This window comes from Chionomys nivalis, chromosome 9 (assembly GCF_950005125.1).
Source record: "Chionomys nivalis chromosome 9, mChiNiv1.1, whole genome shotgun sequence".
Lineage (NCBI taxonomy): Eukaryota > Metazoa > Chordata > Mammalia > Rodentia > Cricetidae > Chionomys > Chionomys nivalis.
The window spans coordinates 41,613,750-41,636,490 of record NC_080094.1 but is presented as its reverse complement, the minus strand read 5'-3'; the positions used below and the strand labels follow the sequence as shown (position 1 = coordinate 41,636,490).

At 44.7% G+C, this 22,741-nt stretch overlaps 1 protein-coding gene across 1 annotated transcript; it reads left to right on the top strand.

Moving 5' to 3' along the window:
- The first annotated feature begins 11,613 nt into the window (after positions 1-11,613).
- Positions 11,614-20,782, top strand: Bmp2 (bone morphogenetic protein 2). The gene is made up of 3 exons (XM_057781027.1): positions 11,614-12,773; positions 13,874-14,223; positions 19,423-20,782. The coding sequence occupies exons 2-3, from the start codon at positions 13,881-13,883 to the stop codon at positions 20,262-20,264; spliced, it is 1,185 nt and encodes a 394-aa protein (XP_057637010.1). The 5' UTR covers positions 11,614-12,773; positions 13,874-13,880; the 3' UTR covers positions 20,265-20,782.
- Positions 20,783-22,741: the final 1,959 nt, after the last annotated feature.

Sequence of the window (22,741 nt, the reverse complement as noted above, 5' to 3'; positions counted from 1 at the left end):
GCTGCTTAAATGTTCTAACATATGGGTCTTTCGCTATTTTTAGGTTATCCAGTAGGAGAACTCTGGGTAACTTTTTTTTTTTAACTTTTCTCTAATAAAATACTGTTAGCAATAAAGTTATGTGATTGCACAAGTCTTCATAATTTATAAACCTTGTTATTAACATGAAAACAATTCCCTGAAAGGTTCTGTAAATTTGTAAAGCCCAAGTATGGGGTATTCTAAGGGCTATGCCGGCATTTTCCTTTTATTATGGGAACAACCTGCAGGTGCCTGCTCCTTTTGCCCTGACAGATGCCTGATCCACATGGGAGAGTGTGGTCTTCTTCCCAGGCCCTGAACCTGCTGCTTCTAAAAGGGAGTCCATTAAGCTGGCATTTCCCAACCACAGGTCGCCTTTTCTCGAGTTTCCCCCTTGGCTGCACAGAATCACTTAGCCTGATGTATTTCTACTTACTTATTTTTGCTTTTGTTGCCTATTTTTGACATCATAACCAACCAACAAACCAAACAAACAAAAAACAAACATTGTCAGGGCCAATGTCTAGGAACTGGCTTTTTAAGTTTTCCTTTTACGGCATTAAATCTCATATCTAAATCTTTAACATGTTCCTAACATTTTTTATAGTATGAGACAGGGTCAGAGTTAATCGTTTTGCACGTGAAGGTCACTTCCCCAGCATCATCCTGTGAAGAGGTTCTCTCTTTCACATTTCTGTATGTCCCAAAGAATTTGAGTATAGAACATTAGACTCTAATGCTGCAACACTGAAGCGTGGCAGAATCTTAGATCATGGGGGCACCACCCTCAAGCATAGATTTAATATTGTTCTCACGGGCCTGGGTTTATTATTACAGGAGTAAGTGGCTATACATGAAGATCACCGCTTTTGTCCTGACAGCTCTCCCTATGGTCTCTCACCCTTCAGCTGCTCTGCCGTGTAACACCAAGCTCTCGAGAGAAGCAACCGCCTGACATGAACTTCAGCCCCTACAACTGTGACTTCCAAAAATCTGTGGTATTTGTTTTGTTTGCATGTAAGGCTGAGGATAAACCCTGAGGCCTTTCACATAGTAGACACATGCTGTCACTGTTTAATAATCCCCACCCCCATATATCTACGTTTTATAAATTCCTGGATATTCTGTTAAAGTCTCAGAACATGGAGAGTTGGTGTACTTTTGGTGATGTCAAATTTTAGTTAACGGGATGTGTGGGGCTTTATTTCTCAGTTGTTTGTTACAATGGTTTGCTTTTAAAGCAAAGACCATATTCCTTAGACTAATCCAGCTCTGGAATATAGTTTTAAATTGGTATGATGTGTCTGCTTCTTTGTTTTTGTTTAAAATATCTTTGGTTATTTGTGATTTTCTCTAGTTACAAAGAATTTTAGGATATTTTTTTTCCCCATTTTCTGGCAGAAACACAGAATTGGAGTTTTGTTTGGGACTGTTCTGGATCTGTGGATGACTTTGGGTAGACTGAATTTTCCCAATATTCTAGTTCATACGCACATAGTATCTCGTCCATTTATTCAAAGTATCCTTCTGTTTCCATCACTATTGGGTCATTTCCAGTGTTCACATCCTTCCCAGCCTTGTTTAAGTTTGTCCAAGTCACAGTAACCAAGAAACAGAAGTAGCTTAAGAATTTTTGGGTAAGTTAATTGATCAGAGTGTGTACAGGTTGGGAAGATGGGTCGATGAAGAAAGTGCTTCCCACACAAGTGGGGCTAAGTCTGAACTCCACCACTCAGGTAGAAAGCTGGACATGCTGGTGTTTGCTTATAATTCCACCGTTAGGAATGTAGGCAGGAAGATCTCTGGGTTTTGCTGGCCAGCCAACCTTGCTAGCTTGGTAAGCATCAGGTAGAAGTAAAGGGGTTCTGTGTCAAAAATTAAGGTCAACAGAACAGGGTCAACAGTTGACCTCTGGCCTCCATGTGCACACACAGAGAAACACACATGCACATACAAATGCATAAGCAAACACAATAAGGAAGAATTTGTAATGCGTATGTACAACGGTGTCCTAGCTAGCTTTCAAAGAAGGAAACTTGTAAAAACGTGGATGAAGTAAGACATTGTGATAACAGAAATAAGGCAGATACAGAAAAACAAAAACTGATTTCACATGCATGAGGAATCCAAAAATATTACGCTCACAGATGCAGAGAGAATGGTGCTTACCTGGAGGATAATGGTGGGAAATGGGGAGAGTTTGGATCAAGGGTAGGGTACCAAGTATCTATTACAGCATGGACAAGATCTATGGATTTAATATAGAGCCTGAGTGATTGTGGAGTTGTGAGTTAATTTACATAACACATATGTATATGAACTTATATATGCTTATCTTGAATAGATTCAATCTTTACTTGCTAATTATATTCTTTTAATATAAATAAGTAAAACAATCAAATATGTATTGAGGCCTTCTGATTAGGTAGAATTGGAGGTGGGGTCATAGAGTTCACACACAGCTTAAAGCCCTGGAGAAGTAATTCAGAATTAATCCTGAAAGTGCTCTTTAAATCACTGTTGTAATTTTTCAGCTAATCTGCCTCACTTGATTTTTTTTTTTAAAAAAAAGATTTATTTAGTATGTATACAACATTTGACCTCCATATATGCCTGTAGGCCAGAAGAAGACACCAGATCTCATTACAGATGGTTGTGAACCACCATGTGGTTGCTGGGAATTGAACTCACGACCTCTGGAAGAATAGTCAGTGCTCTTAACCTCTGAGCCATCTCTCCAGCCCCTCACTCGATCTCCTTACAAAGAAAATCAGACAATAATTGATTAAGCATGGACATAGAGCTCTATATAGCAATAAGCTTAGTCATCTAATAAAGAGGCACAGATGACCATGGAGAAGCCATTCTCACTCAGTTCCTTGTGTAGCTTAATTCTGGGTGAACATGAGATCAACAGAATGGTGGGATTGCTATTTGAATCTTTAATTTTTGATGAGAACATGAAGCAGGAGAAGCTCATTCCCATCTAACAGCACGTGTTTGTTTATTGCTGAAGATGTAGGAGGCTCTGAAGGAAGGAAGCTCAGATCTTTCTGTTACCTCCACAGTGATAGCCACTCCTGATGCAAGTGAGGGAAATCACAGCGAAACTAACCAGAGTTTTGATTCTGTCTGAGTCCGGCAGCCACTTTGGGTACTGTGGGCTCTGTAAAGTGAAAAGGCTTAGAGCCCTCTGAATTAGTAGAACATTGGGAGCCCCAGAGGTCTCTTGAACCCTATCCCTTCTTTCCTTCCTTCTTTGCTTTCCTCTGTAGTTTTCCAGGTGGTCAGGACAAACAGACAGCTTCTGTCTGTTTCCTGGTAAGCAGCTGGCTCAAGGGGCAACCTTTGCGATACAGGGCCCTTCACTTTCTTTAGAGGAACCTCAGCACACTTAATCCTTTTCACTGACACTTTCTCATGATTATATGCAGTCTATCATACAATTGTAAGATTATTTTTATTTTCACCTTTCAACTATTACATATCCCATCATCACTCATTCAACCGCATATCAAAATAACCAATGTTTCCTGGGAATTTAGTAGTTTTTGTCCAAAAAAAAAAAAAAAAGTGGAAACAGCCATCTACTGAGTCAATGCCTTATCAGCAAAAGCTCAACTGTGGGGAAGCTAAGACTAATTTTCAAGACATTTAATGGAATCGTATCTGTTTTCCTTATTGGTCTTATAACTGCTTCCATTCCAGGTCAGACCAAATATTTTTCCCCCCATTAGTATTTTATATATGCAGATGATCTTTGGTAATGCGTTGTTAAAGCATAAAGGGCTCTCTAAGGTTCAACCTGCCTGGTGAAAGGACTTGCTTACCTTTGAATACGCATTTACTACCACGAACAGCTTTAAAGGAACCACCATAAGAACTTCATCATTGACCCTTGTGGGCATTGAGGGTTTGGATTGGGGAACATAATGAGGTTTTCTTAAGTATTTTCGTTGTACTGTTTTTTCTCTTTTTCTTTTTTTAAGTAGAGCACGCTCCTGCATGTTCTGCACCCTGTCATCCCAACTCTTTGTTCATCCCTGTGTGCCATTAAGTACCACCTAATGTTATCTTCTCAATTTCTTCAAGCCTTCCCCTTCCCACTATGCAGTCGCTGAGTGGAGGCTCCCCATCTTGTGCCTAAGTAATTACAGTCTTTTAATTTGTCTTCGCCTGCAACCTGGCTCGACGCCAAGCCATCATGTCCTCTTCTACCAACAATATTTTTCTCATGAGCAAAGTAGATCCTATGGGGGGAAAAAAGACCAAATTCCTTTGCCCAGCAAAATGCTGGCACTTCTCTCCCCTCCTCCATCCAGTCCCACTTAATTGCAGATCAGATCTTTAATGCATCTTGATGTTTCATGCCTTTCTGCCTATCCCCCTGCTGTTCTTCCTGCCTGGAATTCCCTCCTCCAGCCCTGGGTATCTGCCTAACACCTGCTCAATTTTCATGATCCAATGCAAGTGTTGCGTCCTCCCAGGAAAGCTTCTCTGACCTTCAGGTGAAGGTGGGAACTCTATTCTTGGCTCAGTTTCTGGACCGTGTATAAACCTCTCTTTGGTTGATTTGTTAAATTGACGTGCTTGGCTTTGTCATCCACAAACTTCGCAGTCCTCGGAGAAGTGAAAGTCCGCGAGGGAATGCGTGACTCAAGCAGAGCAAGGAGCATTTGAAATCCGCGATTTTCATTCATTGTTGTCAAAGTGCAATTCAACCTTAAAGTCAAAGCAATTTGATAAACAGTATCTCATGTCAGTTGGACAGCCAGTGTTTCTGACTTGGTGGCAAGAATTTGAGTGACACCAAGTTAGGAGGGAAAAAAAAAAAGGAAGGGAGAAGGGGTTGCAAAGGATGCAGATGTGGTCTTAAGCCAGGGAGAGCTTTGGGGGCCAGCTACTGTGGAATTGCTAATTTAATGCTCAGTGGTCATCGGTCGAGGGCGTGGGCAGCAGCATACATGAGAAGCACCAATTGCACCGAATGGGAGAAGCTTCACAGGCAAAGCAACACTGGTTTGGCCAGGGTGGTGGGGACTGTGGTGGGGATACACATCTGCCACATCTGGTTTTCTGCACAAGTGCAGAGCAAACACTAAAAGGTGAAATACGGTATTTCTCACTAGATCTGGTGACAACTGTCTGAAATTCTAGCACTCAAGGTCAACCTGGACTATACAGCAAGACAATGCTCCCCTCCTCAAAAGAAAGATACACCTCTAAATGTCTAAGATCATGTGTACCCCACACTGTTTTCTTGCAGGAGAGGAATGGGGATGAAGAAACCATTTATGTCTCAGCAAAATGTTTTAATCCCTAAATGGTATTTCCACCAAGACTTAGTGGTCAAAGTAATTCTCTTAGGATGGTATTGTTCAACCCAAGTGTTTTTTTTTTTTTTATAACTTATTTAACTTCATGTGCATTGGTATAAAGGTGTCTGTCAGGTTCTCTGGAACTGGAGTTACTGACAGTTGTGAACTGCCATATGTATGTTAGGAATTAAACCCAGGTCCTCTGGGAAAACAGCCAGTGCTCTACCACTGAGCCATCTCTCCAGCCTCCAAATGATTTAAAAAAAAACAAAAAAACAAAAAACAAAACTGAATTTTAAAGCTACCTCTCTTGAATTCTTGTTTGCTTTGCAAAATTCTCTCACTGAATTAATGAGTAACCAAGATGAGTAGAATTCTTAGTTTGTCAGTCCCTCATGGTCCTGTGGAGAGAAGCAAACAATCAGCAGTTGGGAGGCAACTTGCTGGGCACAAGAGATCCTGTGGGATCTACCAGGTTGAAGGTGCACAAGCTTTCAAATTGTTTTAAGCGATACAAATCCTTAGCCATCAGAGCTTCCATCGGTATTATTTTCTCATGAGATTGATTTTTGTAATGAACAAATACTCATATAGAAATTCTACAACAAGGCCAACACATGAACCTGTGGTTGATAGCTAAAGGTCTCCAGAACTAGAAAATCTTATTTTTCCAGTCTTTAAATCATCAAAAAGATGCCAGCTCATCCTCTGCGATGAGCCGTGAAAAGAGTAGACGTCACTATGTGGACATTCACTTCCTCTACTGATAACTCGGCCTTGTTTTATTTCTTGGTTTCTATCACCTCTCCCATTTACAAATTCAGTTTACTTATTAAAAATAAGCATAAAAGGGAAAACTAGTTCCTAAAGAACATTTACAACAGTTGCGAAAATCGCCGAACTTTTATTTAAAAACTGATTGTTGAGACTAAGGAGATAGCCAAGATGGGAAGGACTTTCTACAAACATGAGAATCCAAATTTCGTTCCGAGCACCCTTCTAAAGAGCTGGCAGGGTGGCAAACAATTGTAGTCCCAGCACTGGGGAGGCAGAGACAGGCAGATAGAGAGAGCTTCCTGGCCAGTTAGCAGAGCTAAATCAACAAGCCCTCAGATCCCAGTAAGATACACTGTCTCAGGAAACAAGGAAACACACACACACACACACCAAAGCAAAACCAATTAGCGAACAGAGCACTCCCACCCAAAATGTAAAATAAACTGATTATTTTAATGTGGCATGTTCAGAAATCATTTCAAGGACTTGAAAATATTCTGTGCATTCAGTTAATAACAATTTTGATTTATTGAGTTTTAAAATTGCTGACTTTAAGCAGCTTACAGTCAAAGGAGGAACCTCTTTAGATCTACTTGATTCTCTGATAGTCCTTCACTTTTCAAATAAATGTATACGAAAGTGAGAATAGAATAATTATAGCTTGTAAATAAAAATAAACTAAAAATACTTTACTGCAGTTTAACTAATAACACCCACCAAGAACTGGGCTTTGTGAAAGTTAAATTAAATAATAACACATGGCAGTTAGTGTGTAAAGCTTAGAAATTAGCCGGCCGTGGTGGTGCATGCCTTTAATCCCAGCACATGGGAGGCAGAGGCAGGTGGATCAACCTGGTCTACAGAGTGAGTTTCAGCACAGCCAGGACTACACAGAGAACTCCTGTCAAGAAAGAAAAGAAAGAAAGAAAGAAAGAAAGAAAGAAAGAAAGAAAGAAAGAAAGAAAGAAAGAAAGAAAGAAAGGAGAGAGGGAGGGAGGGAGGAGGAAGGAAGGAAGGAAGGAAGGAAGGAAGGAAGGAAGGAAGGAAGGAAGGAAGGAAGGAAGGAAGGTAATAATGAATAGTTCCTATGTGATTTCCACTGCTGGTGTTTGTGAATTCACCTACTGAACGCTCTCCCGGCTGCTGTACTCACCTGAACACACCCCGAAATGCTGCTGCTACCGGTTACTTTTCTTATTGCTGTGACAAAAAGCCCTGACAAGAATCAACAGGGTCAGTTTGGGCTATTAAAACAGAAGAGAAACTGCCCATCTCAGTGAAGAACGCATGCTGGTAGAGGACTAATGGAGGCGGGAACACATCTCAGCAGAGCAGGAGGCACAGAGCCAATGAGAATCTGGGTATCAAACCTCATACATAAAGCCCACTGCCCCAGTGACCTACTTGCTCTACCTTCTGTGTTCCTATAATACAACCTTCTGGAATAGCGCCACCAGATGGGGACCAAGTGCTCAAGTCGGAGAGAGTCCATGAGACATTTCACACCCAAACCACAATCCTTTCTTTACTAAGAACTTACTGAGTCCACATTGTAAAAGGAAGGGTGCTTTTCATTAGTCCTCCAGCGGCTGTTTGCTCTCTTAAAGTGGCCGCATCATACATCTTATGTTTGCGGTTGTTGTTGTTGCTGCCCTTTGTTTTGTTTTTGATTTAACCTCTGGACATATCATACTTCTTCCACTGACTCCTAAATAAATTATGTACAGAGATTACATGTCCTTTATCCACTGGATCCAAATAACGTGGTGTTATGAGCTTCACAGAACTTCAGTAAAGATTAAATAGACTAAGTGTGTATTAGTCAGTTTGTTCTTGCTTTGTTTTTGCTTTTGCTTTTAGTGCCGAAAAAATATCTAAAACAGTTTGGAAAAAGGAAATATTTATTTGGACTCTGGTTTTCAGAAATTTTCATCTATGGTTCAGGGCTCCATTGTCTTCTAGACCTGAACTGAAGAAGAGCATGGTGGGAGAGACACATGGAGAAGAAGGTCACTTATATCTTGGTGGCCAGGAAGCAAAAAGAGCAGCAGGAAGGAACTCAGGAAGGGGCAGCAGGAAAAAACCCAGGAAGGAGCAACTGGCAAGAACCCGGGAAGGAACTTGAAAGCCTATCTCCAGTGTCTTTCTGTCAACCAGTCCCCACGTCCTGACACTTCTATCACCTCCCAATAAAGCTGTCCAAACTGGAATTTGTCAATTGATAAATCTGCTGACAAAGTCAAAGGCCTTATGGTCCAGTCACATCCCCCAACGTACACCTATGAACACTTGCGTTGTGGGAACACTTCGATTCGGAAGCTTTGGCCAAGAGCCCTCACTTGGTAGCTAAGCCATAAACGCATTAGTACTGTGGTTGGGTCCTTTTTAAACAATGACTTCTTTTATTTTTTGAGATGATAGCTACACCATTTTCCTCTTTCCTTTATTTCCTCCAAACCCTCCTCTCCACAATCTAAGACAATAGCAGAACATTTTAATAACATTGGTCACAAATGCAAGTATATTGCTGTATGGTAATTAAATGAGATTTGATGGCTGTCCAAAACAATGTGACTTGGCCAACCTGGCCTAGTTTGCCATACAAATCACTCCGCCCATAATTCCTACTGTGTCTAATCAAACATCGACTAGGTAAGCCCTTGGTAGAGCAAATGCTACTCTTGGCTGTGGCTTCTGGTTCCTAGGAAAGAATTTTAGGCCTGGGTTGGGTGTCACACCAGTAACAAATGATGCACAGGCTAAGAGGTTTCTCAGGGGAGTTGCCAAGGGTTCCAATGGAATGACAATTACAAGGTAGATGGATCATGTCACGCCTGCTGTGACCTTTACAATACATGAGGATCATTATTTTAATGTTAATTTGCATAATGGTCGGCCCTAGCAGCAACAGTGTTGAATGCTAATAGCTGCAGGATGCAATAAAATTAAACATTATCTGGGCTGAACTGCTGAAGGAAAAGTTGCCAGAGAATGACTCTTTAAGTACTTGATTTCATCCCAGGTCATGTCCACACACAATCAAATGAGGATTTCCGGTACCTCTTGAAAAACTGGCAAGAACTGACTAGAATAGAATAGCAGCAGCCTCTTTTATGTAGAACCCCTGCCAGTAGTCTGTGTTTTGATACAACTTGTCTGTCCCGCCTGAAGAATTTGGAATTGTAATTCTTACCAGATCGTGCCCCCAACACTCCCTGTCTCCTCTGACTTATTTACACATTTGCTGACGGGCACACTAAATATGATAAACTTGAGTTAGTCCCACTTTCTGAAATGACAGGGTCTGAGAGAAATGTTGTGAATAGCAAGAGCAAGCCAGGTCAGGAGGCCTGAATATTCTCAGAAGAAGATGGATACTGCCCTCTTGGAGTATTAAGTAACCACATATCCTTAGCTGTGGATGGAAGGTGACCGTAAGCAGAATGCTTAAAAGAAAACAATAAATATCTGTATATGTTTCTTCTCTACTATTTATGCTTCACGGAAAATGGACTGAACTTTATCATCCACTTTGGACTCCAAATCCTTCAGAGAAGAATTTCTTCAAACTGGATTCACTTCTTCCTCCCAGGTGTGGGCACTCTTTTTGACCACAAGAGGGCAGCCAGCTCTAAAAAAAAAAAAAAGTCCTGCTCTTTAGAGAAATTGGGCCAAACTTGAGGAAAGTGTCCGGAAAGGCTTTCGGCAGCAAGTCAGGGATTGCATGCCCTACCAAAGCAGAAGAAAACCCACCGGGCCCCACCAAGGTGGAGTAACTGTCCGGAAGCATCCCTTTTCTCTTAGGTCTTGATTTCTACGGGGATCAGAAACAACCAACCCCCACTTGTGGAATTCTGAAGGCCCAAAGCTGCAAGGCATTGTTGATGTCATCACCAGAGGTTTCATTTTCATCTCGACTTGGGGTGGGTCCAACAGCTGGCAGCTTTCTCTTCCTCACTGAAGGCAACATTCTGATTTAAATCTCACGTAGGTTTGGGATTTTGGTTTGCTTCTCCTGCCTTCCTGATGACAGAAGCAATTGTTAACTTCTCAGTTAAACTTGGTAGGGAAGGAAACGGTCGCAGAAGTGATGGGGCACTCTTAGGTGTCTGAGTAGAGTGTTTTATTGCTCACTTGTCTGGTGTCTCATGATTCAGAGCGACAACGTTTATAACACCTTTTAAAAAAAGCAACACAGTAGCAGACTCCTGAATCTTTTCCCTTCCTTTAATTTTCTTAGTGGACAGTCTTCCTTCAAAATACCTTATTTGACCTTTACAGCTCTAGAAACAGCCAGGGCCTCATTTCCCTCTGTGGGTTGCTAATCCGATTTAGGTGAGTGGAACCCTGAGTTATTTTAGCTCCCCAACTGAAATGCTAATACACATGGATAATAGATTACTAACGCCCCTGCTTCTGGTTTTTCTCTGTCTCAGCTTCGCAAACTTGAAAGATCTGGTTCAAAAGCCGATGTTACCAATCCGGTCTTCTAGAGAAATATTCTGCCCTTGGCTTTGGGGGTCATGTGGGCAACCAGGTGGCTGGAAAGCATGAAGACTCCTGAAATTCTGGGAGAAGTGGAAAGAGTTCCAAAAGAACCCTGGCTCAGCAGCTTTGGGGACGTTCCAGCTGAGGAAGAAAAGTGGCTTGGCCACAGCCAGAGCCTTGCTTCTGGAGACCTGGTGGAGCAGGGCCAGGCAGAAAATTCTAAGGTCTCAAACCGGAATTGTTTTCTTACCTGCCTCTGTTGGTAGAGGTGGGAGTCGAGATAAATATCGCGAGGAGTGAAGTGACAGCTTCTATAGAAAAAGAATCAACTCCCATTGTCACCTCACATGGGGAAACACACATACAAACTACACAGGAGACATCCATTTTACATGTGTATATCTGTGTACAGAACCTGTGCCTTCATTTGTATATTTTACATAAATGGATACATATAAAATATATGCATCTTTTTATATCATTATATGCATTTTTGAGTATAGATAAATGCACTCACATGGGTGTGAATACATATATGCATGCATGCATATATATATATACATATATATATACACAAATATAACAATGCACTCAATGTGTATTTCTTGACATTGTCTTCTCATCACTCAAAACATAGAGGTGTTTGCCCGAATCTCTGCCGAGATGTCTGATAACGTGTTCTTTTCTGCTTTTCTATGCTCTATTACCTAAAAACTTCAAACTCAAGTTGAATAACGGCCCAGTGGGGGACCCAGAAGCGACCAGACCCTGGATCTGCCCTGGAGTTGGGCTGCTGTGGGCGCAAATCCAGGTCCCCGAGGGTCGGCGTCACTCTCGTCCGGGACCCGACCCTCAGCGGCCGCGCGCTCGCCCCGCCCCGCCCCACCGCGGCCGCCCCGTTGGGCGCGCCGTCCACACCCCTGCGCGCCGCTCCCGCCCGCTCGGGGATCCCCGGCGCGCTGCGCCTCCAAGGGGGAGCCGGCAGGCGGCGTCCCCTTTAAAAGCCGCGAGCGCCGCGCCACGGCGCCTCCGCCGTCGCCGCCGGAGTCCTCGCCCCGCCGCGCTGAGCCCGGCTCGCGCTGCGCCCGCCGCTGCGCTTCCCACAGCCTGCCCGGGATAGGCAGCCCGAGACGTCGCCTCCCCAGCCGCCGCCGGTCACCGGACGCCTTCGGGGCGAGCGGCGCGCGGGTCACTCGTGGCTTCGAGACACCGGCACGCCTCGGGTTGGAGCTCCTGACTGTGCGCGCCTGGCGCTGTGGCCTCGGCTGCCCGGGAGAAGCCGGAGCCGCGGACCGACGCGAAGAGCCCGGAGTCGGCAGCCCCGCCGCGCCCGGAATGCGGGGCCACTCCAACCAAACACCGAGCGTCCGGGGCGCGCGAGCCGAGGAGTGAGCGGACCCCAGGCTGCCACAAAAGACATTTGGCCCGAGGGCTCCGACCGCGAGGTCACCCGGTTTGGCGGCCCGGGACGCGGCTGAACTGGCTTGAAGAATGCGCCCCAGGACGCCGGGGCGCCGCAGCCGTGCGGACTCCGCTGGCGAGCGCTGATGGGGGTGCGCCAGAGTCAGGCTGAGGGATGCGGAGTGGCGGCCCGTCCGCCGCCCAGATCTTCGCTGCGCCCTTCCCCGGACCCGGCGTCTCCCAGGATGGCTGCCCCGAGTCATGGGTCGCGGCCGAGCTAGCGCGGAGCGTCCGACCCTCGCCCGGCGAGTCCCGGAGGCCACCCGGCGCCCTACCAGCGCTGATCCCTGAGGACGACGACAGCGGCAGCCTTGCCTCTGCCTTCCCTTCCTTTCCCGTCCCTGCCCCGCACTCCTCCCCCTGCTTGAGGCTGTGTGTCAGCACTTGGCTGGAGACTTCTTGAACTTGCCGGGAGAGTGACTTGGGCTCCCAACTTCGCGCTGGTGTCCTCGCCCGGCGGATCCAGTCTTGCCGCCTCCAACCCCGTCACCTCTCTGCTCCTCGGCCGACCTGGTCCACCCCAAGACACCGTTCCCCACGGGGAGAAGGACGAAGCGGCTGACACCCAGAGAAGGAGGACAAGGTGAAGAAAGACAACAGAAACCCGGTCGCTGCTCCAGGTCCCTCGGACAGAGCTTTTTCCATGTGGAGACTCTCTCAATGGACGTGCCCTCGAGTGCTTCTTAGACGGACTGCGGTCTCCTAAAGGTAGAGGACACGGGCCGGGACCCGGGGCTGACGGGTGACACCGCATTCTCTCCATGCGGCGCTGAGCGCCACGGAGGACCGGTCGAGTGGACGTAAACAGACCCTCTCCCGGTGCACGTGCAGCGAAGCCCGCCCTAGAGGGGTCAGGCATCACAAACCCCAGACCCCTCTGCCTTGCCCACCTGGCCTGCGCTCTTCTGCCGGCCCGTTCTTCTCCCCAATTTTCGGTATATAATTAGGTCTGTTAGTGACTTAATAGCTTTACCAAAAAGAAAAAAAAAAGTTACAGAAACTCAGTAGATTTCACCCGTTAGTTGCGGTAGAGATACCTTGGCTGTCCTTCAATTATGCCTGAGACCAGGAGTCTGTCTTAAGAGCTAGGTCCATTTAGGAAGGAAGGTACTTACAGTTGGGCTCCCTGTGTGTTTACTGCAAGGATGTGATGTGTCACAGTTTACACGTGCATTCAGAGAAACTGCCATTTACATAATTGCAGTAAAGAGCATGACTTCCTTGACTTAACAGGGGTCTAGGGAAGGGGACAGAGTGGCCAGTGGGTCAACCCTGAGGTTAGGAACTTGGGTCACAACTTGAAAGTGGAGTCCGAAGTTGTAATCTTGAATGTAGCGCTTACCGAATCTACAAGTTAGGTATAGTCGCCTACCAGGAAGTTCTATACAGCGCTTCTAAGGAAGTCACATGTACATTTGTGTCTGTTTATGTGCAAACGAGTGCAGCACAGTATAGTTTTATAAGAGATGCAGTGTGTCAGACCAACCGGTGGCTTCCCTGCTTCTTGACACCACCTTCCTAGCTGGTTGTCATATGAAAAGGTGCATGATGGTCATTGACTTTTATTGGGAGTGAAGACCAAGCCCTAAGTGAGAAGCCCAATGTAGGCAGAGAATGGGATGAGAGGAGGGAAAGCACAGGGACTTGGGATCCTCCATCCTCTTGATCATCCGGGTTGTAGCCATGAGCATGACATGCCAGGAGGGCATCCTGGAGAAGGCCAGCGAGCCCTATGGGAGCCGGGGCCGCGGGGGCGGGCGAAGGACTGGGCGGGGAACGTGGGTGACTCACGTCGGCCCTGTCCGCAGGTCGACCATGGTGGCCGGGACCCGCTGTCTTCTAGTGTTGCTGCTTCCCCAGGTCCTCCTGGGCGGCGCGGCCGGCCTCATTCCGGAGCTGGGCCGCAAGAAGTTCGCCGCGGCATCCGGCCGCCCCTTGTCCCGGCCTTCGGACGACGTTCTCAGTGAGTTTGAGTTGAGGCTGCTCAGCATGTTCGGCCTAAAGCAGAGACCCACCCCCAGCAAGGACGCCGTGGTGCCCCCCTACATGCTGGACTTGTACCGCCGGCACTCGGGCCAGCCAGGAGCGCCCGCCCCGGACCACCGGCTGGAGAAGGCAACCAGCCGCGCCAACACCGTGCGCAGCTTCCACCACGAAGGTGAGCTGGTGGCGGGCGGCGGGGCGGGGACGGCGGGCGGGGACTCGGCGGGTAGCCCGGGCCTCCGCTAGTACAGCGGACGGCCCCTCTGCTTCTGTACCGTCCCCTCTGTGGCCCCGAGCCAGGGATTCCCCACTGGTGAGTCCGCACCCTTTCCTGGCAGGTAGCCAGAAGACAGACTCCTCCTCCAAGAACTGGAGGGAAAACGAGTGATGGGGAAGAGGGTAAAAGACTGGCCAGTCCCTAGTCAGCTAAACGTGCCTGAACTGCACAGAAGGTGGAGGGTTGGCTTCCTTAAAATCTGTTCGAAAGCTCTGTGTCTTGTGTTCACGCTGGAGTTTCGAGCTAGACAGAACCAAGGGCCGAAAGTTCAAGGATAATATTAACAGACTAAAAGTCCAGGGCCCCAAAGCATTCAGATTTACTGTTGATCTGGGCCTAGTTTGAAAGATTTTGAATACCTATCTAATTCCCGTGGGAGATCAATTCCACAATCAATCTTATTGTTTCCACAGTGACCTTCCAGTCTGGTGTTTAAATCTTAGTCACCAACTGGAGACAGAGCAAGCCTTCAGATAAAAGCTGTTTCTTCTACTGAGTGCTACCTTCCTAGGCAAGGCAGTGGGTTTTTTCTTTGGGTATGAATGTGGCTTCCCAAGGTGTGGCATTTCTGTTCACTTCATCAGAAAGACGTTTAGTGGGTTCGAAATATCTTAGAGGTCCTACTGAAGTTCCTTGCACCAAAGTTCGTAGTTCATTTAGTTAAACATCACTCCCCAGCTCAATTCTGTCTCAATTCTCTCTCTGTGTGTGTGTGACTTTAAATGTTCTTTTGGGTTAATGTATTCTAAATAGAATATCAGTTCCTTCAAGTTCTAGAAGCATGCAGAGTTTTCTGTCAGTGAACAGCAATTTCTAGAACAGTAGGGAGCTAGGAGAGACATTCCCCTTTTAAGATTCTGCTTTGCCTTGCTGAGACGATAAATTTCAAGCAAAAGAACATCTGTGCCCTGAAATGGTAGCCCCCCCACCCCCATAAGAGATGGCTTAAACTTTGAGAAGACTGCTCTGCTTGATTATAGGAAAAAGTCCCACAGGCAGGTCACGTAGCAGGAAGTGTATCTTCCCAGAGGCAGCTACTTAGGAAGGGCACTCTAAAATCTATCTCTTTCAACCAGATTTCTCAGTTTTGAAAGATAGTGAGACCCCATCCTGGTCCTCAGGATCCGCCTGCAGAGAGCAGGGAGACTCAGGTGTGTTTCACTCCATCCCCACCACCCTGAGGTGATTCTGGCCAAAGCTAATCTCTCCCAGTTTACAGTGATCAGAAAGCTTTTGTAGATAAGAGGGTGGGGGGAGCACACAGCTGTTTCCCCTGATGCCTCTGGAGATATAACGTGAAAACCTGATTATTTGTGTATTTTTTTTATTTGCTAGTCTTTTCTAGCATGAAAACTATTCTTTATTTGTAGAAACCAAGTATATACTTTATCCTAGTTTAAACGAAGCTAAAAGGATCATTTAAGTCCATTAAAACACAAAGCTACAATTGAATGAAAGTTTCCTGAGTAAAATCTGCATCTTCTCAATCTTCCCTTGGAAGTGACTTGATAAACACAGGCAAAGCATTGCTTCTCTGTGATAGTTTCACTCAGTGTGCTTGAGTTCATAACAAAAATTTCTGTCTTTAAAGGTGATTTTCATGTGTAAAGCTATATAGAAGTTATCGACTTGCTTAGAGTAACATTCACTAGCCTATCATGTAATTAGATGTCATTTTTATTGTAACATCTCTTTTCTATCATCATTACGCACACAGGACATTTTGCAAGACTGTTCATTGTTGAGTGGCTTTGCCTTGTGATGGTGAAAGCATGGTCCAAAATTCCAGTATGCGTTTGGACACAGACACCAGGAATGCTCCTATCTATCTGCCTCTAGCTGTAATGGTGTGATTACAGAGACCCTGTGGGGAAAGCAGTTGCTCAGTTTGCAGATAGTCCTTGCCACTGATGTTTTCAGTGCCTCTTGTTTGTCAGTGGTCCCTTTGGATCCCTCCTGACTCATCTCCAGGCTGCTTTTGTCCTTGTGACTTTAGGGTATTTCACTCAGTCTTTTGATTGGACCTCCAGAAGCAGAGTCCTCCTGAAGGTGCTGTGCTCAGGGGAGCAGAGACCATGTGGAGTTACTGGCAACCACCAGGGTCTGCTTTCCTTGCCCACCACTTCCTTTGTTATCTCAAAGACTGAAACTTAATTCTGTGTATTTTAACTTTGTTCTCTCTCTTTGGTGTGTCATTGACTTTATCCTGTAGAAAGTCATGTGTGGCCCAGAGCCCCTTGCATCTTGTTGCAGGAGTGAGATGCAGCTGCTGGTCTGGAGCAGCCGCAGGCTTTGTTGTTGTTTGGATGGAGGAATGTGTTCTGTCCAAAAAGGGTTGCAAAATCCTCTAAGCTTAATGATAACTTCTGAAATAAAACTCGCCCTACTTTAGGGCAAACAAGTAGCCACAGAGAGCAGGTTCCGAACAATGTCTGTGCGTCCCGTTCGGCTGTGTCACTTCACGTTTCTGTTCGTTCAGCTCTGTCTGCATGTCCAAAGGGTAGCTGGGCAATATGTTTTGATTCCCAGAACAAAACCTCACTCGGCAGTTACCATGGTATAAGGCACCAATTCCTAAGGACTTGGACTGCTGCTTAGGATTTGATTTCTCTTCTCACGCCTTCCGATGGCTAGAACTTGGGCATTGCTGCAGAAGTCACCTAAACTCTCTGAATTCTCAGCTCTTTCATTCACAAAATGGAAATAATCACGGTTCCCCTCTAATGAGCTTGTTGTAAGGTAGTTCATAGACAGATGATCATAGTGTGGAATGCTAAATCTGGGCTTTGTTTCTAGAAAAAAATGGAATGGCATTGCTGTCCTATTTTCTCTCCCCCTCCCCCCTTTTTAAAAACATTTTTGCAACTAATATCATTCCTTCCATTTGATTAAGAACTAGGAGTCTGATACTCAGGTTGGAGCCAGGTAAAAATCTTGAAATCCCTTAGCAAGTTCAGCTGATTCAACAGGGGATGTTTACAGGAATTAACAGCCAGTTCAGCCTCCAGAAAGTATACATTACCCTCTCTGTATTTTCTGGGCCCCAGGCTTGCTGCCATGATTTGTAGAGGCCTTTTCCTATAATTTACTTTATTTAAAAGAGATTTTCAATTCCCCACCCTCAAGAAGAGGTTGCACCTTGTCCCCTGAAAGAGAAAAGGTGTTTGTGTCCTGACCCTACTTAGGCAGTTAGCCTCCTGCATTGAGATATTTTTTCAATTCTTGGCTTCTGTGTATGGTCTCAGTGAACAGTAACAGTAGATACATGGGAATGAAGGCTGGGATGGGGTCTTCTAAGGATTAAGGTAATAGAAATGCTGTTGGGAGATTGGAGATAGGTCTTTCTCTTGTCATTAGTATTGGGTAGTGCATTGTTCTCTTTTGTGAAGGCCACTTACTCTGTCTTGCTGATATTCCTTACTGAGTGATAGACAGGCCACAGGAAATGACTGTTTCTATGCTTCTGGCTGACAGATATTGTTCTCTGCTGTTTCAATGACCTGTCTCCCATATTTATCTTGGGGATTGCCCCTTTGCTTTTGTCTTATGGTCATGTATGTGTCTATATGCATGCATGTATACTTATTATTGTCATGTTTTCCTTCTTTGTGAATTGGGATTCAGGAATTTTGTTGCCACTGTGTTTTTCTCTTGACTAATGCAGCCGTTTGTGGAAGGCCCTGGGTTATTTGCCTTTATATTCTGTCTGTAAAGGAAGTCATATGTACCTTGCTGTGCCAATGTCAGGAGAAGTCAGTGTGATTTGGTGTGATTAGGATTTGGGGGATGTTGCTACTGTTTTTCTTTTTCCCTTGAAGAAGTGCCTCAGGCAGAAAAGGGATCCAGGAAGAGCAATCAAAATGAGTTTTTGCAAAAGAAGCTACATAGAGTCCTTCAGACTTTCTAGGAACGTGCCTGCCCTAAAGTACCACTAACTGATAGTGGAGTTCAGAACATGAATGGGCCCCTAAGGGCATCATCAAGAACTTATTGGCAAGCAGGTACAAGAGGACCATGAATGGTACCCAGCTGGCCTAGTCTTCTTCATATCAAAGCAGAAGAGCTTTAGACGACTCCCCTGTTTCAGTCCCTGGCTGGATGATGGTAGCCTGAATCCTTACTCATTGGCCAATACTTAGGCCTCTTCTATAAAAGGGGCTTTGCAAATCTGCTTCTTTGTCACTCTTCCTTTGTTTGCAAGAAACATCTTTTATATCCTTGACACTGAAGCGTGGTTCATAACTCGCAGCATCTCTTACTAAGATGCTTGATGGAAATGTAGGCTCGCAGGCCCCTTCCCAGAGCAACTGTTATGCAGGCCAGAGTCTAAGACTGCTATGTAGGCACAGGGATTGAATAAGGATGCAATGGAGACGAGAGAACAGGCAGTCGGGAGCCATTTCTCCTGAAATCCTTTCTCGTTAATTACTACAGTGTCCTAGCGCCACCCATACCTTTGTCTCTAGAGTTCTGAGCAAAATGGTAGGGTGCGCTTTGTAAAATGTCATCATTGATGTTGCGTTTCGGAGTCTTTAATTAAGAGACTGAAATCTGTATATTGAGATTTGTAAATCATCTAAATTGTAGAGTGATGTTTTCAAATGCCGCTTCAGGGATTGACATGAAAGCTCGTTTTCTTAGTTAGGAAATGCAATCATTTCCTCAACCCCTCAGTCATTAGCCCTCTACTAACTATAGTACTGACTTTTCCCCTTAAAGTCTGTGAATTCCAAAGAAGTGTTTCACTATTTCCTCCATTATTATAGCTACCTAGGAGCTATGTTCAGATATTGGATTAAAAGCATAGCAATTACAAACTAAATGTGATCATATAGAAGAAGGAAAATGAGACTCTATTTTCACTTTAGAGATGAGATAGTTTTATTTCCTTTAAAGTGTTGAGCATTAAACCCAGGGCCAAGGAAAGGAGGCAGACAGGGTCCCTCTAGCCCTGACATTTTTACTTTCTGGTTGCAAACTTTGATGCAGTTTAACTTGAATTGTACATTGAGGTTTTAGATTTTTCATAGAGAAGTCAGTTACCATTGGCTCTCTTACTTAATGCTTTCCTTTTTCTCCCCACTTTGATGGAACTAGAAGCCGTAGAAGAACTCCCAGAAATGAGTGGGAAAACAGCCCGCCGCTTCTTCTTCAACCTAAGTTCTGTCCCCACGGAAGAGTTCATCACGTCTGCGGAACTCCAGATTTTTCGGGAACAGATACAGGAAACTTTGGGAAACGATAGTTTCCAGCACCGAATTAATATTTATGAAATTATAAAGCCTGCAGCAACCAGCTTGAAATTCCCTGTGACCAGACTACTGGACACCAGATTAGTGAATCAGAACACAAGTCAGTGGGAGAGTTTTGATGTCACCCCAGCTGTGACGCGGTGGACTGCACAGGGGCATGCCAACTATGGGTTTGTGGTGGAAGTGACCCATTTGGAGGAGAAACCAGGTGTCTCCAAGAGACATGTGAGGATTAGCAGATCTTTGCACCAAGATGAACATAGCTGGTCACAGATAAGGCCATTGCTAGTGACTTTTGGCCACGATGGCAAAGGACATCCACTCCACAGAAGAGAAAAGCGTCAAGCCAAGCACAAACAGCGGAAGCGCCTCAAGTCCAGCTGCAAGAGACACCCTTTGTACGTGGACTTCAGCGATGTGGGGTGGAACGACTGGATTGTGGCCCCTCCAGGCTATCATGCCTTTTACTGCCACGGGGAATGTCCCTTTCCCCTGGCGGATCACCTGAACTCCACTAACCATGCCATAGTACAGACGCTCGTGAACTCTGTGAATTCCAAGATCCCGAAGGCATGTTGTGTGCCAACGGAGCTCAGCGCAATCTCCATGTTGTACCTAGACGAGAATGAAAAGGTTGTGCTAAAAAACTATCAGGACATGGTTGTGGAGGGCTGCGGGTGCCGTTAGCACAGCGACAATAAATACATAAATATATATATTTTAGAAAAAGAAAAAACCCTACTCTCCCCCCCAAAAAAACCAGCTGACACTTTAATATTTCCCAATGAAGACTTTATTTATGGAACAGAATGGAAAAAAACACAGCTATTTTGAAAATATATTTATATCTACGAAAAAGAAGTTGGGAAAGCAAATATTTTAATCAGAGAATTATTCCTTAAAGATTTAAAATGTATTTAGTTGTACATTTTATATGGGTTCAACTCCAGCACATGAAGTATAATGGTCAGAGTTATTTTGTATTTATTTACTATTATAACCACTTTTTAGGAAAAAAAAAAGATAGTTAATTTGTATTTATATGTAATCAAAAGAAATATCGGGTTTGTATATAATTTTCCAAAAATTGTAGTTGTTTCTCAGTTGTGTGTATTTAAGATACGAAGTCTACATGGAAGGTTACTGGGCAAAGTGCTTGCACGTTTGCTTTTTGTTTTTCGCAGCACTACTGTTAAGTTCACAAGTTCAAGTCCAAAAAAAAAAAAAAAGGATAATCCACTCTGCTGACTTTCAAGATTATTATATTATTCAATTCTCAGGAATGTTGCAGAGTGGTTGTCCAATCCGTGAGAACTTTCATTCTTATTAGGGGGGGATATTTGGATAAGAACCAGACATTACTGATCTGCTAGCAAAGCTCTCCTTGCAGAAAGAATAAAGCAGAACGAGTAGAAACGAATAGGAAAACTGTGACCACGTCAGGAAATGATAATGGCGTCTTGTTCTTTCCTAAACCTATGATCCCTTCCAGGGGGCTGATCTGGCCAAAGTACTAAATAAAATATAATATTTCTTCTTTATTAACATTGTGGTCATATATATGTACAATTGATTATCTTGTGGCCCTCATAAAGAAGTGGAAATTGATTTGTATTTTTGTGTTTACCATATCAGCAAGCTCTTTATTCACCAAAGCACCTAATTTTCTACATTTGCCCAACACTGAGCAACATTGAGCACTTTGTTTTCTGCCTACACCCTGTTCTCTGCCCTGTCGGCTTACTTTTCTTCCCAGGGATGTGTATTAGGACACATTTCTCCAAATGTTAACCCTGTTTCTGATAATAAATATCAAAAACTCTGACATTTCATCCTATAAAATCTAACCCATGAGAGCAAATAGTGCATTGTTAAGTGTTCCCAGGGTCTATCTGTGTTTGCATTTTCATTGCTGAAGTGACTGATTTAAAGGTGGCAGGGAGGGGGTGGCTTAAACAGTTGGAGAATTCCAAACAAACCCCATTTGCACCAAAGGACTTACCCATGAGTTAGTTTTCAGGAGCGGGAACGAAAATGAGGGAAAGCCAAGGCTAGAACAAGGCAAAGCTTGCAGAACGAGCCCAAGGTAAAGTTCCAGAGATGCCATCCCTTGCAATGGAGGCCACAATGCCAACAAATTAGAAGGAGAGAGTGTCTGGGATCAGCTTCTGTGAAGACATCTGCCAATTGGCCAGCTGCCCAAAGGGAGTGAAGTCAAATGCAGCCCGGGAGGGTGAACCAGCAGCCGTGGCTGAGCTTCCACACTCAGATTGGAAGTGCAACCTAGGCAGGGTTTGTGGCTATTTTTGCAGACCAGGGAATCCACAACGCCAGGTTAAGGCAGTGTTTCAGGTCAGTTTCCAGAATGTGGGTCCTCCTGTAGTCCCTCATGGCTGAAGCCTAGTTTTTACCCCCTTTCTCAACCCCTGTCTTCAAACGGAATCAGAAAGCAGTGTGCTCACAATGAGAAGAGCTATTTTAATTAAATTCTTCTCCAGTATTAACATGGGATGACCTTGAGCATGCTTACCTTTAGAGGCTTTGAAGTTTCAGAGATCTTATTTTGAATGAATATCCGGGTTATCTTTTAAAGCGTTCTTTCTTATCCCTTTTTGCTGTTCCTTCTGCACAGGTAGAAACCATTAGAGCCAACTATGGCTAGCCAAGTCCTTCACTCATTCTTTGCCGTGTCTTGTCATGGGTACTGGTAACAAACCACAGTCTTAACATCTTAAAAAGAATGGCCCATGTTTTCCCATGTTTCTCCAAGTTCTCGAGATAGGAGTGGGAATGTCCGACAAGGATTCCATCCTCTGGCAGGGCCATTCTTGGCATGCTCTCTGCTTCACTGTTTCTGATTTTCTTCGTCAAAACTACTTGAGGAACAAGAGGTCCCAGGTGATGTGTATGTATATACATAGCGATATATACAGTTTGTATCTGTTCTAATTTATGCATACACATATATGAAGATTATGTGTGTTACATACGTGGATGGCTACGTTTTTGGTTTCCATTAAGGTGTAGAAGTTTCTCAAGAGATGGAGCTGTGTCATTCTTCCCTAACCTGAGTGGTTCAGGTTTCCCCTCTAGTTTTTTAGGATGGAAATCCATCTGTACAATCAAAGCTGCATCCAATCACTTAGCTAATGTCTATTCAGCTG

What these genes read in the sequence shown, in the direction of transcription:
- Bmp2 (XM_057781027.1), top strand. Translation starts at nt 13,881, where the DNA reads ATGGTGGCCGGGACCCGCTGTCTTCTAGTGTTGCTGCTTCCCCAGGTC. An exon ending in GCGCAGCTTCCACCACGAAG is followed by an intron (nt 14,224 to 19,422) that starts GTGAGCTGGTGG and finishes TGATGGAACTAG; the next exon opens with AAGCCGTAGAAGAACTCCCA.